General features: G+C 41.3%; 1 protein-coding gene and 1 long non-coding RNA gene across 2 annotated transcripts; both read right to left on the bottom strand.

Annotated features, from left to right (window-relative positions):
- Positions 1 to 2,447: 2,447 nt before the first annotated feature.
- Positions 2,448 to 7,376, bottom strand: gpr157 (G protein-coupled receptor 157). The gene is made up of 4 exons (XM_031286769.2): positions 6,778 to 7,376; positions 5,134 to 5,347; positions 4,441 to 4,635; positions 2,448 to 3,559 (listed from the first exon to the last, which is right to left on the bottom strand). Exons 1-4 carry the CDS (start codon positions 7,152 to 7,154, stop codon positions 3,326 to 3,328), a joined length of 1,020 nt encoding a protein of 339 aa, XP_031142629.1. The 5' UTR covers positions 7,155 to 7,376; the 3' UTR covers positions 2,448 to 3,325.
- Positions 7,377 to 10,727: 3,351 nt separating this feature from the next.
- LOC116040675 lies at positions 10,728 to 19,394 on the bottom strand. The gene is made up of 3 exons (XR_004102731.2): positions 19,187 to 19,394; positions 15,240 to 16,664; positions 10,728 to 11,373 (listed from the first exon to the last, which is right to left on the bottom strand). It is a non-coding gene; the product is annotated as an uncharacterized LOC116040675 (long non-coding RNA).
- Positions 19,395 to 20,361: the final 967 nt, after the last annotated feature.

The raw sequence follows: 20,361 nt of genomic DNA, 5'->3' as shown, positions 1-20,361 counted from the left end.
CACCTATGGTCATGAAGGCTGGGTCATGACCAAAAGAACAAGATCCAGGGTACAAGCGGCCGAAATGGGTTTCCTCAGGAGGGTGGCTGGTGTCTCCCTTAGAGATAGGGTGAAAAGCTCAATCATCCGTGAGGAGCTCGGAGTAGAGCCGCTGCTCCTTCGCGTCGAAAGGAGCCAGTTGAGGTGGTTCGGGCATCTGGTAAGGATGCCCCCTGGGCCTGTTCCAGGCACGTCCAGCTGGGAGGAGGCCTCGGGGAAGACCCAGGACTAGGTGGAGGGATTATATCTCCAACCTGGCCTGGGAACGCCTCGGGATCCCCCAGTCGGAGCTGGTTAATGTGGCTCGGGAAAGGGAAGTTTGGGGTCCCCTGCTGGAGCTGCTACCCCCGCGACCCGATAACGGATAAGCGGATGAAGATGGATGGATGGCTTTAGGGATGCCTAACTGCAAAAAAACAGGGTGCTGGTGGGAAATATGAACTTATTTAAATATTAAGTTAACTAAATATATTGTGCTTATATATACTGTGAAAACAGCTTTTTAACAGAGAAGTATTTCAGTCAACATCAGAAATAACATATATTATATCCAGTTCTTTTATCCAACAGTTGAGGGCCAAATAAAAGTTGATTATGTGCAGTGGTTGCAATATTAGCATTTAACAGTTGAGGGAGCTAATGTTGTGGTTGGTTGCATCTCAACATTCAAAGAAGGAGAAGAAAGACATGTCACATGTAAGTGGACTTATACTGTAACTTTAATATCTATATATTAATTAGTGACACTAATATATAATATCTTACTGCCTAATTATTCGCAAATCTGGGAACCAACCATTAACCTCTCTCCTAATGTGTCTATTGTTTCTGATGTGTGACAAATAATAAAACTAATATGTTCCTCTCCAAATGCTCAACACACATTTATTGCAGTATATGATATGATGCAATAGATGATAAGAATACGTTTCCTAACAGTTCTTACCCCTCCAAAATCATCTTCCCTGAAAAGAAAGTACCTTCTAACAAGTGATGAGTGCAGGTATATTCATTTAATTTAAATATGCTGTTGCAGCTCTGAACTATTGTCCATTACGTTTGGTGGACAGTGTGTTTGAGAATTGGCTCCAAGAACCACTGACGCAGCCAAATGAACAGCGTGTGTTAAAAAAAGAGACTTCCATTATCTTGACTGGTGAATGGTCACCCCATGCAGTGAAGTACGGTCCTCTGGTACTCTTTAACCTAATGAATTAAGTGGGCAGAGAGCCAGCAGAGGAGAGCATGCAGAACTGCCTTCCTTAAGTGTTTCCACAGGCTCAAATTACTTCAATGTCAGCCAAATCTCACAACCGAGACAATGGATTAATTCCTGTAGGAAATACAGTACGTGTCAGTCGTCTGTGTGGCCTCTGTCTCCTCAAGGACAAAAAACTGGCAGTTTGGATGTCACCAGCATAAACAGCATTCACTTCCTCCATGTTTCCAGGCGTGGTATCCAGTGCTCTTTTTCACTTGTTGGTCCTGAGAGAAAGACCTCTGCACTGTGTCACATTACTTTAGACCACAGATACAATTAGATAAAAGGAAAACTCTTTATCGCATAAAAACTTTGTATTTATGTTGTTAATATTTTTAGTACAAACAGCATAACGTCTCTATGTTCTGGAAATTATGTCTGAGAACTAACTGCCCTCATAAGTGTACAGTGTTGTTGCAGTGTTATGAAAAGTCTGTCCTCATATGAAGTCTTATTACTACAATATTACCCACTTCTGCAGTGTCTAATTCATCAGACCAACAGACCATACAAGATCCATACATCTACTTACTCTGATGCCACCTTAACAACCCAAATAAGTGCTTGCTCCCTGTGAGAGTCAAACAAACACTGATCACTTAAGGATAAGAGAAAATTCGATGTCAACAAGGTGGAATTTCTCCTTCCTCACCTTTCCCAACAACCGCCACAGTGATGAATCTAATATTAATGTACCTCATCATCTCAGAGGCAGGCTCATTAAAACTACATGGATCTTAGACAATATTTTCAAGAGTTAAAGGAACTATGGGAAGTGGCCAATGTGGTGGGAAGACCAGGTCGGTCCCATGATCGCTGTGGGGTTCAGTGGGTTCACACTCCTCGTTGGTATGCGTACGGCCTGTAGCTCAGGGGGGAAAGGGAGCCAACAACAGCAGGGGTCAAAGAAGAAGTGAGGCTCAAAGGGAGGGCTCGGGTTTCAAAGAGGAAGGTAGGACATGTGATGATGGGTCATGCATCCTGCCGACAGTGACAGTAATGATGTTGTTAATTTTGGCGACACGTCATCAAACACTGATGGAGTTTTGCAACAACTCTCTAAAAAATATTGCAACTATGAAGTTAGGCAAGGATTGACATCAAATATAACGGAATATATTAACGGAATTAACACCGGATATGTGCATCATAGGAGAATGTTTTATATTTGAATGTAACTTTAAATGTGTATATGTCAAAGTGAATTGACCACAGACAGAAAACTGTGCTTATATCATGTCATTTACTATTCTTATCAAGTTTCTTGCACACAAAACTTTGGAACATACCCAAAGTTATATTGGATATAAAGTTGGAATTTTATATTAAAGTTACATTGCAGAACATATTAAATGAATAATATATCCAAAACAAACGTGTAGCTGTAAGCTGTAAAAGGTTTGGAATTTCCTCACTACACAGAACAGCAGCTGTGGCCATTTTGCAGCCATCTTTCAAGCCAACAGACTTTGATAGTCTAAAGATAAGATTTTGGGTGGGTTCTCACTTAAAGCAATTATGTTTATCACCTAACATGTAGGTCATTTCCCCCCATAAATACAATATTTGAAAACTCAGTGTAACAAGATAAAACCTGAACATTCATTTCACAGTGATAACCTCAGAATGCAAGTGAATTCACACAGTACATGATAAATAAAGCTGCTAAACTGTCTTACACGGAGTGTACAGCTATTTAAAATGCAATCAGATAACATCAACAGAGAACAACTTAAAGTGAAATGGCAATTTGAAGTTTGACGTACAGCACATCTATGAAACTACAATATTCATGGGCAACATGTTCAGTATGCAACACTCAAAATGCTTTACCAAATGCTGGTGCACAACCATACAGCAGCATCCTCATCACCCAAAGTGCAGACATGTGTGACTTTTGCTGTGACACAGATGTGCATGCACCTGCAGAATCTCCAACCTATCTCAGGAGGCACTTGCTGTTATGGGGCTCAATGTGAAGCAGAGACCTCCACCACGCCCTTCATGTTAACCTTTGTTTATCTTCTAATCCACAGAATATCCTCTATCAGTCCCGACTTGACTGGTGTTGTCTTCTTCTCTCTGTGTGGAGGTGTCCTGTCCCGGCAGCAGCCTGTTAGGGGCGTCATGCGAGTGCTGCACGTCCGCTCGACTCTTGGAGCAGCAGCAGAGCGCGGCGCAGAGGCGCGTGCGGATTGGCCGAGTAAGCAATACAAACATGATGCAGTTGGCTGCTCCCTGCGAGGTGTTGCCAATTCCCTGTTGGGTCCAAACAAAAGCATTTATTAGGGGAGTGTAGCAGTAATAGTGTATTGTGTTTTTATGTAAATGTATTTTAATGTGTCCTGTCTGGATGTGATATGATGTGTTTAATGTACCCTTTTTAATAGCAGATTTTGCACAAAGACAATGCAAACCAAAGACAATAATGTATTTTCTATTGTAATAGATTATTACATTGGAATACAATGTCCCTTAAATGGTTTATAATTTAATGAAACTTCTTCATATTATTATCTGACAAATATATGACATCATATTTAGCTCATTATTGTCATAAGAGTGTTGGATTTTATTTGTACTTATTATTCGTTTTAATTGACTAATAAAATAACACATTTTATTATGAACTATTGTATTACTATATCAAATAAAAATATTTTACACACACATGAATAATATCATGTAATTAAACTGTCCAGGAAAGTATTACATCATAATGGTTATTCCATTTCAACCCATTTAGAGAGACAGTTTAATACATTTTGAAAAGTTATCATGCTTCTTTTCAGATTTTCAAAAATATCATTTAACACAGGAACTTTTCATGATAAATATGTGATAATTCACAGACTTGACAGCATGAAATCACACCATCACAAGTTTAACAGCACATAAACTAATGATAGCTCACATACACACCCACACATATGTGCTGTCATACACAGAAAACACACACACACACACGCGCACACACACACACACACACACACACACACACACACACACACACACACACACACACTGAGAATAAATTAGATGAAATAAAATAAATTGTACATTACAAATTGAGATTAAATGGGATTACTAGACATCCTCTACATTGGACATTATTGGTTTAAAAGAAACTTTAAACTCACATGTAGAGTGACCAGCACTGGGTTCTGTCTGGCTGAAGAGCCGGCTAGCAGCAGTATGAAGCGCACTGTGCTCCAAATGCGCAGGACGATGAAAATGATGGGAATAAGTGTTAGCTTCATATCCGCCATGGAGGAGAAGGAGTGTGACGGAGGCCTGTTGGCCAAGATGGGACGGTACTCAGACAGGGCAGCATGCTGTGTCAGAGTACACATAGTGAGAACAGACTGCACAATAGCAAACAAATATGTAATATTTTAAAACAAATAAAAGGTTCAGAATAAATGAGGTGTGTCATCTAGGATAGCAGATGATTTCCTTACAACATGGCGGCTGCTTGAGGCAGACACGACCAAAGGAGGGTAAAAAAAAGGATATGTCATATCATTGGGGTACAACACATGCGTAGTAATATCTGGTCTGCACTTGCCGAAAGGCTCAATAGCTTATTGGCTGGTGCATGCTCCAGCTACATTGCACATGTGTCGTACCCCATTGCTCCTATGGGGTTAAAGACTGTGTCCCAGGCTCTATTCAATGGCCTTGACATGACCAAAGAACAAAAAATATTTTCCACTGCCAAGAAGGTTTTGTGTGTATATATATATATATATAGGAAACATTGTTTTGTATTCCACTGTTCATGTCTTTGCAATTGGGTGTCATGCTACATAGAAGCTAGCAGATATCCTCACCGCTGTGTGGATGTGCCTCTTGATCAGGATGTAGAGGACAGGCAGGGTGAGGTAAGCCAAGAACTCCCAGATCTTTCCAGTCAGCAGCATCCACAGGACCCGGTCAGGGGCGTGGATCCTGACCCAGCACCAGCCCACCGACACCTCGGACGCATCGTAGCCAATCTTATTCAGGCACACGGCTGCAACAGTGATGGCCAGAGGAACACCCCAGCTAGACCACAAAACAGAGGGTTGAGAGGATTAAACATAACTTCCTCAAAAGTTCCACGTCCTATCTTTAGACATCACAAAGTGAACAATCGCAAATGCTGCAAAGACATGTGACACCGTGTGATAGATTATCCTATGCTTAAGGCTTCTGCTGTGTTGCTTTTTCTGTATCGTATCTGTATCATAAAACCACAAAATGATTTCACTTTAACAAGCAATGTTTCCCCCTGAAGCATTACATCTTTCCTTAAAACGCCAATTTAAAAGAATACTATATTTTCATAGCAATACATGGCTGATCACTATAAATACCACAATGCGTAAGGGCACATTCAGTGTAAAACAAAATCACAAAAATCCATTGTGTGTGTGTTATATATACACAAGCCCCTGTGAATGGCTCTGTTGTGAGATCTTCAATTCAATGAAGCATTTGAGAATTCACAGAAACATGGGCTGTTCATTAACTTGCAGAAAACTGACACAAAGGATGAAACATATGTGCCGATTCAGAGCATTCAAAGTAAAGTCTAGCTAATAATAAAACAAGTGGCTTGCTAAACCTGTTGTTAACTTTCAAATAGATGCTTGTAAAACAGTGAAACCTTGTTTGATGAGGTTTTTATCCTGAGAAACCTCATTCTACAGAGTTGTGAAGCTGTGATATTTAACTGTTTTCGTAGCTGGGGTGCCTAAAAGACATGCATGACATACAGTAGTTGGTCAGCTTATCAGTATTGGGTGATAATTATGCTATGTTATTATATTTATGTCAAAAATTCTGCTTATATATTGTGGTGTATTAGGCATACTTTCAATGATTGAATCTTTGTTGTTTAAATGTGACAAAAACTAAAACTAAATATGAACATATATTTTAATGTCTACATTTATGTAGTGCGGAAACACTAGGCTATTAAAATATTCTTCACATTAGTTGTCTGACTTATTGTAGATAAACAACTAGGGTGGAGCTTTAAGAGTTTGGTTGGTATGGTTGACCCGCAGAGAGATCAAGTTAACCTCGCCCAATGGCCCCCTGATGGTGTTACCATGGAAACGTAGCTCCTAGCACTTCGATAGCCTGGAGTAGCTAGTGAGGCTAACTTGGTAGTCTCTTTTTTTCTTGGAACAAAGTAGACCAGTGTAACACATAAACTAAGCCGAAGCCAGCACCGTTTTTCCAGTTCCAAGTTTAAGGAAGCATTAGATAACTTCTTTTGATTTTCCTGTCCAAAATCAATAAAATAATACGACGTAAATTCGGTTTTAGGCGAGCGTGCAGTCGTCACCAAGATAATTATCCCAAGATGCTTCAGGGTACCAGTTCGGCGGTATCCCACTTAGCTGCATGAACTTATATTGACACTTTAGCTTATAGTTAGCATTGCAGTCAAAAATAAAACCCAACCCACGTAGCTAGCTACTTACCTGACAAGGTGGAAAAACAACACCAAGCTGTCAGCAACTCTTTGGCTGGATCTTACGATAAAAACATACAGGTAAACAGCAATGGCCACGGTCCAAAAAAAAGAGCTGGTGTTGGCGAAAGTAGATATGGCTCCTTGAACGACGCAGTCCAGCGAGTCGGTGTGGAAAACCCTCCAGACTCCGAAAGCGTAGGAGACGGCGGACAGCCAGTCAGAGATCGACAGGTAGACGAGCAATCTCCTCGGAGTTGTCCTCAAATCTGACCAAATAATGTAGGTGAAGATGATCAGCGAAGAGCCCAGAAACGACAACCCACATGAACACAAAACGACCACCTGCTCAGACAAGTACACAACTGTCTGATTTATATCTGCCATAGTTTAGATTGATTAGATGGATCCGAGTAGCTATCACTGTTAACGTGCAACAATGTCTGTAAACACTCTTCCGACGAGCATACTAATCCATGTTATAGATTTTTTTCATAACCATACTCTCTCCGCATTATTTTACCTAAGTCAGGCGAGGCTTTACAAACTTCGTCCATTGCTTTTGAGGCAACCAAACAAACTTTTCTTTCAGTGTGTAACCCCTCCCCGAGTCCCCGCCTCCTCTCTACTCCGCGCTGCACCAACCGGAACCCAAAGCAGAAGTCAGTCAGCTGGTAATGGGCAGACTCATAATCTATTTTTGACTCGATTGGTCTTTACTTGTGTAACCCTAGCAAAGCAATAACAAATCTGTCACATACAAACAGATGACAACAAACAGATGAAAACGTGTAATTTTTCCTATTCCAGGCCTCACTTATATATATATATATATATTTCAACGTAAGCATGCTAAACACAGAGCACTAGTCAGGTCATTTAGCAGTCATGCATTGAGTATTGCATCTTGATATTATTTTTTTGAAGATTTTCACATGGAAAATGAACAAAACGTGCTGATTAACCTTATAACAACTGTCCCACTCCACATTAAAGCTTGCCAATGCAGTAAAAGTGCTTTACAAAGCGCATGGTAATAAAACAGTCAAAGCCTATAAAAGAAACAACTTATAGCTACCAACCAACCAATAGTACAAATATTCATCAGGTAAAGTAAGATAGGCTAAGACAGTAAAATGACAAAATAATCACATAAAAGTGTATTCGCACATGGTTGGAATTTCTCAACAAATTAAAAAATATTTAAGCTATAAATATCATTTGGACTGCAACTAATAATTATTTTCATAATCAATACATCTTTCAATTAATTTTGGGTAATCTGGAATGAAAATAGTGAAAAATCCCCGGGTAATGTCTTTAAATCGCTTGTTTTGTTGGAACAAAACTGCAAAATCTCAAGGTGTTTAATTTACAGTTACAGTAGGCCTATATATAACAGAAAAAGCGACAAATCCTCCAGTTTGAAGACCTGGAAGCAGTGAGTGATTTCTGCTAAGTAAATGGTAGGAATGATTCATTGAGTATCAACATTGTTGCCAATTAATTTGACTTTAATTGAATAATGGATGAATTGACTAATCATATCAGCAAGAATGACTGTATTAGGAATTTCTCATATTCCCCAGCCCTGTGCTAACTGAACTGACTGAATCCCAACTGAAACATCAGATTTAAACAATGAAGATGAAGTACATGTTTTATTTTTGAAAGCCAGTCCACAGTAACACATTGCATTACCCATCCCACCCCACCCGTAAGCTTTCCATTGTAGGAGACCGTCACCAGTGGTGTAGTCCAGGGTATACGCTGGTATACGGCGTATACCTACTTATTTTTCAGTCAGCATTGCGTATACCCACTTCTAAATCCCCCCTGATGCGCACCATTCAGTAATATCTGTGAGCCTGATTGCCCATTTTTTCCTCAAGGATAGTGAAGCCATGACCCACCCTCCTCTGCCTCTAATTGGCTGGTACTCGCTGCTTTCACTGATTAGATTGGTTAACTTTAGGCATGAGGACTGATGAGCCAATCAGAGGCAGAGTAGGGCGGGTCATGCCGAGGAAAATATCGCTAATACCTCAGGTGCCATTGAAAAAAAACAAAAAAAAAAACTCAGGTGCCGGTGCCACTTGACTACGATAACGGCAGCAGACCAAACAACAGCTGAAGAAATAACACAAGCGGCGGTGTGCCACCCCAGTTGATGGAAGACATAATTCTGAAGTAAGTTTTAAGGTGGTTTCCAAATGAATCATTATTTTAAACTACTGGCAAATTGCCAGTGGCAATATGACTGCACATTTAGAGGAGAAGAGATAACACCATGTTTGCCTCATGATAAATACATTTTACATTCATCCAGGCTGCTTGTGTGACCAGTAGTAACTACAAACTGCTCCTAATCAAGTCATGATCATTTTATAATAGTGAGCAAGTAGAAATGACAGATTTGTGGGTAAACTAAATCATAGTCTTACGTGTCGCTGTTTCTAAAACAGGGCTTTTTTCTGGACTACTTTAAAAAAAAAAAAAGGAAAAAAAAAAAGGTGAACACTGAGAGTATACCCACTTCTCCAGGGACCACTACACCACTGACCGTCACCCTCAGTGAACATAGACTGTCGCAGCATGGTGGGCAATAAGACTTTTTAAATTAAATTACATTACAAATTTAATTAAAATGTGCTTTTGGTCACCTTTTACCTCAAAGTAATGAGTAATGTCTGCCGCGCTTTGTGTCAAGCAGCTGTGAATTCTTTGGTGGCCTTGTCATTGTGGTAGCCTACCAAAGACTTGAAGTGTAGAAAGGTCCAAAGCAGTGACCTTGCAGGATTTTACTGCTTCTGCATTGCTGCAGCCCAAAAAACTGCAACCCCTTTTTGAGTTTGCAGCAATGCAGTGGCACGTTCTCGTTTTTTCTGCAGTCTGCAGCAAACACATCTGCATTTAGGCCGGCTACACACTGCCTGCGTGGCGTGAGCGTGGCGTTTCTGTTGCGTGGATTTTTCTATGTCTTTACACACCAGAAACGTGTGGCGCTGCTGCTGCTAGCCTTGTCTGTACACATGTATGTTTCCCATTGATAAAATGAAATACCATGTTAAACATATAGACTGATTTGATTACAGCAAAGACAACGTCGGCAGTATTGACGGCAAAATAGGCTAGAGAATATTTCGTTCTGTATTGACAGTATTGATTGTTTTTTTTTTTTTTTAAATTACATTTATATCTGCATTTATATCAAAACCTAGAGACTTTCAAACATCAACATGTCATTTATAAATATGTATTCGTGTCAAAATGACATATAAACATCTTTTCCTATTCTATTTTGCCTGGAAACGCTTCCAACATGCTTGCGTGTCTCGTGAAAAATAGGCGTCGGTTCTATTTCTAGCATGCACGCGTTTTCGGCGTGTATCGTCAGAATCACACATGACCAACAATCACTTTTACAACGCACAACTTTTTCCATCAAGTGTTAACAATAAATCAACTAAATATTCTGTGGTTCTGTAGACCAAAGCCCTATTTTGTATCTTAAATCAAGAGCACGTTCAGCAGCATTTGCTGTGTGCCTATGAAACCCTAAATTAGTATATGCACATGGCATTCAGGCCACTTTGCCTCAGTGGCACTCATTAGGTCTACTGTGTTCGCATGGTAACGTTATTTTTTCAAGGGTCTCAAAGTGCTTTATACAACACCATTTTTTCATAATTACAAAATGCATGTGTACGGTGAAAACAAGCAAGGCAAATGAATAAATCCGTCTTTTATTAATCCCTTTTTACAGTTATGATTTATGACATTACGCTGCAACTGATAAATTAGGAATCAAACAGAAAAAAATACGTATTACTTATTAATGAAGCAAAATTAAATTTGGTGACAAAAACAACATACAACTGAAAAAAAATGAATCTGAAGTCATGGTAAGCCGAGCTATATTTTCTGAATGAAAGGGATTTTTTTAGATTGTTGTTGTAGTTTTTTTACAAATTGCTGCAGTGTTAAATGAACAAAAGCATGCTGGGAGGTTGCTTCCATTCACAAGATGGCAGCAGAGGACCACAAAAGTACAACACATTGTAAAGAAGTTTGATGTTTTGATCCAATCGTAAATATTGTAGAGGCTGTTAACAAAAAGGCCATGCACTCAGGTGATCTATCTTTAGTTAATTCTTTATCAGGTCCTCAGCCGTTGTTAATGTCATTGTCCGGAAACATGTAAAAACTTACAGTAGCAGCAGGATCCATGTTTGCTACAATGCTGATACGCATTTTGTCCTTTCCTGTCGTGATGGCTCTGATCCCAGGGCCTCTATTGCGAAGAATTTCTGCGGCAGTATACTTGCTGATTGCTTCGTTCTCACTCCTCACAACAACCAGCTAAGACACTGCCAGAGAAACACCCACAGCAGCCGCGTCCAACCGCCTGTCCCTCTGCCTGTCCCTCTGCCTGCCTTTCCTGAGCAGGATCCTGGCTGGTATTTGCTGTACACTTCCACCTGTGAGTCTGGCACTACGGACGCTCACACTTTTCATGTCCAGCTTCCTGGTGGTCGTGGTGGTTGGAAGGCAATGGCCTCACACTAAAAGATCCCGGGGGTGGCGTGGTCCCGTGCCAAAAGCTCTATAAGAGAAGTAGGGAATAATGATTCAGTAACAATTGCTCCATGCAATAAACCTAATTTGACCTAATAAATTGTAATGTAAAATTTAAATAAATATTGGTTTCTATTTAGGAATTTAATTAAGATTTCACAGGGGCACCCTTCCCGAACTGCCTAACTCAATTTTATATAACTGTGATGCATCGATAAGTCTACGCTCCTGCTGCCCAAAGTGACCCAAAGCTTGTTCCCAAACAGAGCCTTGATACTTCTCTAGCCTTATGCAGCATTACTTTAAGTGCACACAACTTGGGCAAATACAAACAACCCCGAACTAAGAATAGTCTTGGCATGACTCATGATTCTGCAACAAAAAGCTGTTTGATTTAGCTCTCATCTATTTGTGTGTCTGTGTGTGTGGCTATATGTTCACATGAGTACTATATAATGCAAGTTTATGTACCTAAGGGACTAAAATCCCCTCGCTATCAGTTGCGTTTGCTCGCTGCAGTGCTATTTTGGGCCGGCTGACCACTCCATACTGTCCTCTCCCTGTGGACTCTGCTTGCTTTGCTGACAGGACAACACGGATACAAGAGAGCGATCTGCAGTCACTAGCAAATGAAGGAACAGAGGCAGTTTATGAAGGAGATAGAGAGGTGTTGGGAGGGATGTTTGGATGACATACAGTTGGATGAACGTCCCCTATCTGGTGTATCTTTACTGTTGAAATCTGCAGCAAGGCTATTTGTAGCTCTCCATGTCTGCTTTTGGTGCATTTTATGACGCATTTTTGGTTGTATAACTGGAAATTCCTCGCGTAATGGGGGCTTGGAACATCTTGACCTTATCTAATGTCAAAGAAAGAATTTAGATTTTTCTTAAGAAACTTGTTTGTGATGTGCTGATACTAACACAACATATGTATTTGTCTGCCTGTGTCTGACACACACAGACACAAGTGATGTCCACTGACAAACAGAAACACCTCTTGGCCTGCTTTCAGTTTGCTAAACGGCTGCCTCCGTGTCTCTTTGTGGCGAGCCAGACGCTGCCTTCACTGAACACATGATGAGAGGAATTCTTTCCTGTTCAGGGCTTGATGTAATCCCTAATACAGAATTGAGGAATGCCAGTGAAAACAATACCCTGCTACTAAATGAATGACTGGCTGCCTCACTGCATCAAACAGCAAACAGCAGCAGCAGGAGCCTCGACTCACAAACCTGTCCACGAATATGTTTCAGGCCTCAGGCTGGGTTCAGCTCTACTGACAGAATTTAGTCTTTCTATTTCTGCACTATTTGCCCAACAAAGAAAAATGTAGTGGGACATTTGTTTACAAATACTAGTGTGGGTGTGGATGAATATTGAATGCATTAATTTACCATTTTTAGGTTTGCCAGATTAAAAAATATGGCATAGGTAAAGTCCTAAATTCTAGATATTAATATACAAATAGCTTGCAATGGATTACTTAATTGTCCTAAAATAGGCAATATTCATCACTTAGTTAAAGTGTGCTGATGCAGGAGTGGGATATGGCGCAAATATAATTGAGAGCTAGAGAGATATCCCAATGAAACAACATGATTATGTCTGCGACCAATAATTCATTTAATTAGCGATTGTTTACAATTATTTTCTCAATTTATCAATCTGTCACCTTTCCTTAAATTCAATGTGGAGTCTTAAAATGTCTTGTTTGGTCCGACCAGCAGTCAAAAACCCAAAGAGATTCAGTTTACTGTCACATATTATGAAGGAAAACCCTCACAACAGAGAAGCTGGAATATTTAATTTTACTTCAACAATTATTTAAGCGATTATTATTTGATTATATTTCTCATAATAGCTGCAGATAAATTGTCAATATTATTATTTCAGTCACATTCTTACACAAGGTATTGAAGTTATTTTATGTTATTTTATGAGGCAAATAACAAAATAATTAAAAAAAATGTCACACTACTGCTAAGTTTAAGTTTGGCTTATTTTGTTAGATGATTTGTTAGAGAGCAAAGTATGGATTCAGAAAAAGTAGCATTTTGGTAATTGTACTGATTTTAGGTATCTTACTGACTAACTTTGAACCATAGAGGTGCCTCATCACACCCATGTGCAGAAACTAAATTAACTAGTTTTTTAATATATATTTATCTTTCTTAAGAGTTGATATTTGTCAATTTATGAGAATATTAGAGGTGTTACATCTACAGTGACAAGTGTAATAGTACACAAAATGCAGTGTTTTTCTTAGACTGGTATTTGTTTAAGTAACCGTGAAACTCTCACATGGGACGTTCCTTAATAAGTCGTATATTTTATGATCATTACATCACTGGAAAAGACACACATACACACATGTATTATACACCCTAACCCCAGACCCACCTACCCTTCCTGAACATGCTGGGTCCCTCTGTCTGGCCTCAGATACTGAAAAACACACTCACCCAGCTATAGCCAACATCACCAACCCTGTGCACTATACTTCACCTCCTCGCTCCTCTCCGCTGTGCACTTCTTGGTCATTCCAGTGTCGGTTAACAACACTTAAACAGTCATGCTTCCCCGCTATAGTCCTATTCCACAAACCTAATCATCTTATAGCTAACAATGACACCAGTATTTACTGTAGAGCTTTAGTTTCTGAACAATGCTACACATGACATGCACACTGATGGCATGCCTGGTGCTGGAGCTTAGCCCCTCCTGAGGTTTTTGAAGCACAATTACGTATATTGATTGAATTTTTTTGATGTTTTAATGTCAAATTAACAATTCAAAGCCACCACTTGAGGCATTTTAAGTTGATAGAAAATGATAAGAAGTAATAAAAGCCTGGTCAGGAGTTTTATTCTCTACCTTTTGTTTCAAACTTTTTTGGGGGTGAGAATTGCTCTCATTAGTATTCATTTATCAGTATTGTATGTCAAAGTGCAGTGTGTTAATTCAATGGTTTTGAGTCTTACCCACTGTGCCACTAGCCCTGGTTACCAGAAAACAGAGTTGCCCCAGTAACTATCTGCGGGCTTGACGACACACACAAGTAAAATACACAGATCATAGTACAAGACACTAAATGATTACCATTTAAGTCACTTGAGTGACTAATGTATTTGAGTTTTGACATATGAGGTTTTTACTGTAGATCGTGACAACGTGGATAGTCTCACACAGTTGTCGTTATCTGCTTTTCCATGTACAGTAAGTGTAATCCTCCTGTCAAACATACAGTCATTTTGTGAGCAGGAAACTTCATCAGCTCTGACTCCCTGCCTGTATTTAACCAGACACAAATCAGTTGTCAGACATGAGGAACTCTGAACTCTTTATCTCTTTGGCCTCTGCTTTTAAGAAAAGGAGAGGCGGCCTGCTGGGTCTCCTGACGAAAACCGGCTTGTCAGTCTGAACAGAGGAGAAAACAACAAAAACAGTTGTCCTTCTCTGGATCATACTGTGGTCAGACAATGATCATCATGTCCCTGGTGGTGCTCTGTCTGTGCGGAGGTTACTGTGCCAGTGTGTGATTGGTAACTGTGTTTGGGCGTATCACACTTCTCTGCATTCAGTATCCTTTTGAATAGTTACCATGGCATCATATTAGCATCAAGACTCGGCTTGGACGCTTCTACAACACACTTCAAATTAACATTTTCTCATTTATACTTCAATCAACTTGCAGGTCTTATTAAGCAGGTCTGAAGGCCTCATTTTAGCATATTTTTATTTCCCCATACTAATTAGTGTTTCTGAAGTTTTACTCAAAGTAAAGGCGCGCTGTGCTCCTCTTTGCGATTATAATTAACCCGGATGCTCACAGAAGGGCCCAGTTGTGATATTACATGTCAGAGGCTTTTATTCACACAGTTTTGACACTCACCAAGCAGCGAGGCAGCAGTAGAGCTCCTCCATCCACGCTCGTCTTCAGGGAGTGCACTCTGGTGTTGATATCAACAGGAGTCTGTCCATGGTGCAGCAGGGCTCTCTCTTTGTGTGGGTCATTTCACACTGGCAAACTGTTGACCACTAGCATCTTCTCTCTCCCTCCCTCTCTCCCTCTCTCCCTCTCTCTCTGTGGCTGTCTCTCTCTCTGCCTGACTCAGGCAGTACAACAAGTCAAGGCATGTTCCAACACGCCACCAACAGCCGGACTGCTCCTAGACCAGAGGGGGAGGAGCAGAGGATCAGAGAGGGGGGAAACCCAGAAGAAGAAAAAACAGCATGACTCAGCCTGCTTCAATCGGTTAGCATACACTGCCTTTACTTTGAGCACTTCAACACATGAATGAGTTATTGTTTGAATATGCATTAAGATTGGTTCTCTGTGTGACATGGTGAAGTAGATTTCTTTACAAAAGCAGAGGTGGTGAGGGATAGTGGCAACTGACTGAAAAAGTCTTAAAGAGAAGAGCATTTTTGAATAGGACTGAGTTGTCAGATCATCTCTGCTATGTTCTAAATCATAAGGTACAGTAGTGAAGTACAGTTTGCCTGCAGGCAGTGATTTCTTTCTCTTTTCAACACTCCTCACTCTCACTTCACAATGTTGTCTGTCTTTTCTGGCTAATGCCAAAACCTCAGTCTTTACTAGTAGAATCTGAATGCAAGTAAAATTAATATCTTAAAATCAGCAACAATATTGCTTTTCATTATTACTCTTATTAGCAAGTAGTCCTGTTTTCTTTTTACCAACGCAGAAATAGTAGTTTACAGAAGCTGTAACCGGGCACCAGTACAGCATTCTAATGAAAGCTGCTGATTCATCAAATCATCTTGTACAGCAGCAGATGAAGCCCATCAGTATGAATTACATGACTGTGAACATCTTAGAGCATGCATTAGCAAAGATATGGAAAACCTGTGAAATATTAATATTTTCCTATATCTTTGATGTTTAATGTCAAATATGAATTTAAAAGCAACTCATTAATGTAGCAGATAAATAATCCTTCATCTGATCCACCAGAGATATAAATATGTATAGACAAATGTACATTTCATTCTATTTAGCTACTGACACATTAACCGTATCAAATGTGCAGAATCATCACCATCCATGAGTGCTAATTATGCAGAGCTGCTCTGATGCAAGCTGGGGTTTTTACTAGAGGGGGGTTATGCCAGTTCATCACTGCTGTAGTGGAAGTTGATCACTAGGCAGATTCTAGCTGCAGCGGCAGAACCAGCTCAGCAAAACTCACCTGCTACAATATGGTCTCAATCTGGCTGCCTGAGCATCTCTAAAGCACCAAACTGTACATCATTGGTGCTGCTCACCACTGCAGCCCGTCGACAGACTGATGACCTTATCAATGAAAGAGCAAAGTCAGTATGATGTTATGCCCAGAAAGAACTCAAAGCACTTTGCTGCTGATTGGAGGTTTGTCTTTTCCCCGCTGACCGCAACTGGAAAAGCTGTACAACTTTGTAGAAGAGCAGTAGATGTGTATTTTCCTCCAGATACTTGCTTTAATTTATTGGAAGTGGTGATGCGGCACTGCTTTTGACAAAGTGCCAGCATTAGTTTCACCAGTTTTAATTTGTGGAAGCATGTGCTGATGATCTGTTTGCACAAGAGTGAAATATGGACAATCGTTGAGCTAGCCCACTCACAGGAAATTATTTTCTGCACTTCAATAGCTAAATCATCACATAAGTGTAATTTATTCATCTTCCTACCTGGGACACAGACTGCAGTTGAGGCCTCACTTTTGCATCTGTGCTAGTTGGGGGGGAGGGGGGGGGGGGTAAGGAGCCCCTAGCCCAGCAAGTTCAAAGCTTGCTGCATTGATTACATCATCGGAACAGGAGTGCTGGAATGGGACAATGCACCATCGGGGGGTGAGCGCAGGGGGAGGGGGAGGGGGGACCTGCTAATCTCACCATTGCCTCCCTGTGGAGCTCCATGAGCAGAGTGTGTGTGTGTGTGTGTGTGTGTATGTGTGTGTGTGTGTGTGTGTGTGTGTGTGTGTCTTTCTCTTTCTCCTCTGTCTCTAAAGTCAGCCTAGAACGGTCCAGAGTGAGATGGCCTGCGCTCCCTCACATTCACCCCCACTGTGTCACGTGATTGAAGCACGGTCTGTGTCTGAGAGAGAATGATGTGCATCCCTCTGTTTCTGTCTGTGTGTGTGCTATTAGAGGCCAGCACTGCAGGAACTCAGCTGCTGCAGGACACTGCAGGATTGCTGCTCTGCTGCTGGCTGACTCTCTCTCTCTCTCTCTCTCTCTCTCTCTCCTCTCCCTATTCACTCAGGCAAATTGAAAGATGGTGAGATTATGTGCTGCATACTTTTTCAGCAGGGGGTAGGGGGTGAGTGGAGGATGGGGGGGGTGGGGGGGCAGAATCACAGAAGTGCAAAGCATGCTGGTGAAGCGCTGTGCTGGGACACTGTACCTCTGAGAGAGACTACAGTAGAGAAATTGGAGATGTGGAAGGAGGAGGGAAGAGGAGAAGAGCCGGTGGGAGGTAGGGGGAGGGCAGAAGTGAGGTGCAAGGAACATCAGGTGAGTGCGGCAATTTCCTTTGCTGGCAGTGCAGCACCCTCCCTCAGTAAAAGTGTGAGCAGGACAACTGCAGATGATGTCAGGCTCCGGATGTGGCGCGGACCTGATTTACAGTTTGCTATTAATCTGTTCCCTCGCACTCGCTTGCCTGCAGTGGGGAGAAATCTGAAAGGCCAGAGAGATGCAAAGCTGACGACGTAGGGCCAGCTTTTTCAAGGTCTTAGCACAGTTACCTGAGGTGAACTCAGAGCGGACCGAGCCTGCATACTGGTGAGCTGACCTGTCTGGATCCATCATCCAGACCTGCCAGACAGGTTTCAGAGCACAATTTGAATACTGACTCACTTTTATATGAAGCTTTTTTCACCCACAAACTATTTTTACATGGCCTTTGAAAAGGCTTGCAGTTGAGCGCAGACAGTGCAACATGGCATAACAGACAAAAGCAGCAATATCGACTTTTAGAGCAAGAGAGTTTCTGAGATACTGCTGCTGCAGAGATATTGCCTTTTCATTTCTGATTTTATCTAACAGACAAACAAAAACGTATCTAAACACATGCACAAACACCTCACTACTTTCCCTCACACTGTTTGTGCTAAACTCTCCAAAAAGAATTGTACAGAGCTGCACTCTGCCCTGTATCCACTTTTCAGACGGCAGAAAAGTCCTAGTAGCTAGAGCACAACTTCATGACTGCACCACAACTCCCCTGTCCCATGCAGGCCACTGTATCCTCATTCTCAGTCCCCCATTTTCAGCCCACCGACAGCCACTGGTACAATAGATCCTTCATACTGGTGTCCAGCATCATATTCACAAATAACACATGCTGCTAAATATAAACCCACAATTACAAAAAGAAAAGAGAAAAGTAAAGAGCTGGGACTGTCTGTACTCTCCTAAAAGCTAAGTCAGCAAAGCTGAAAGTCCCCTCTAGTGGAGGGAACTCTTTGCATCCTGGTTAGTCATTTTGTCTTTGTCAAATGCAGAGTCTTCTCAACTAGCCGCTATCTGACACGCCGGCTGCTATTTCCAGCCTGACCGTGTGTTAAACATGGATGAGGGAGCAGTGGAGCCTGACTGCTAACCTACTGGCTGTCTGGCTGGCTGCTGCCTGGTTATTGCTGGTGCAGAGGAGGCTGACACTGATGAGACAGAAGCAGCCGGGAGCTTCAACACTGCAGGCATGCAACACCAACATACGCATTTCAAGTCCTATCAGGCTGATTTAAGAAGTATACCATCCTATGCAAAGAGGTAGACACATAAGGAGACAACATAAAAGGTAAATAAGAGATTAGAGAGGAAATAAGTGTTTACCTACAGATGAGTCCTGCACGGCGTCTCACCCGAGGTGGAGAGGAGGAAAACTTCTCTGCACTCACTCTGAGCCTCTTGGTTGCTGGTGATGTGCTTTCATGGCACTGCAAAGTTGACTGCAGCATTGCCTCCTGAACAGAATGACATTGTTTGCACTCTCTCTCCTCCATCTCTCTCCCTTACTCCTCCTCCTCCTGTACGCGCTGGCTCCCCCTCCTCTTCTTTGCACGCTTGCTGGCAGCATAAACTGCACAGCTCAGCAGTGTTCCCCCACTGCCGCAGCAGATCCTGCATGAGCTCTGCGTATCTGAGTGGGATGGGACTTTTAAAGGGGAACGCAACGTCCAGGGTCAGTATGTGTGTGCACATCCTCAGTCTGCCCTCCTCTCCTCTCTGTTCTCCTCTGCTACCCCCACCCCCGAGAATCATCAGTGTAAAGGAATCCTCACAGGAGAGACCCCTTCCACGCACACATAATTCTCCATTCCCTTTTTTTCATTTTCACACTACAGCAAAAGCTCCTGTGAGATATGAGTGAGTGTGCTCAAACCTCAATGAGGAACTGTGTGCTTTGAAACATGGCACAATATCTCTGAAATTTAATATTCTATTGTCTGGAAGGATTTTTCCAGGAATGAGTTGCCAAAAAGACGTATTTAAGACCATTTAATACAAAAAACTACATGTAAGATCAAAAGATGTGAAACTCACAGACTTCACAGTTTTTAAATTAGTTTGTGATGGTTAATTTATTTATTTTACCCATAAGGAATCGCTAAGAATCATATTTCAACCAAATGCGCCAACAAAACACAAGGCACACCACAGCGTTGTTGCACACAGGTCACAACACAACGTTTTGACAAATGAGCACTAGTCATGCAATCAATAAGTGAATGTCGCTATCTAAAAGCTGCTGTCTCAACGCCCGTTTCGCAATTTTCAAAAGATTCAAAATCCCCTTCAGTAAAGTGAAATGTCATTAATCTGCAATCCCTATTACCTGCCTTTCATTACCCAAGGTGCACTGCTCTCCTTGTGCTATTCTGCAGTGCGCTAAAATATAGAAATAACTTGACAAACCAAATTTGTCTTTTGCGCGTTGTACAACTCTGTGAGAGTGAGATCATCCATCATTTAGTCAGCCAATAAGGTTGAACTTCAAAAACACACTT

The sequence above is a fragment of the Sander lucioperca genome, chromosome 12 (assembly GCF_008315115.2).
Source record: "Sander lucioperca isolate FBNREF2018 chromosome 12, SLUC_FBN_1.2, whole genome shotgun sequence".
Taxonomy (NCBI): Eukaryota; Metazoa; Chordata; class Actinopteri; order Perciformes; family Percidae; genus Sander; species Sander lucioperca.
Note: the sequence above shows the minus strand (reverse complement) of the source record. Positions and strands in the feature narration are given on the sequence as shown.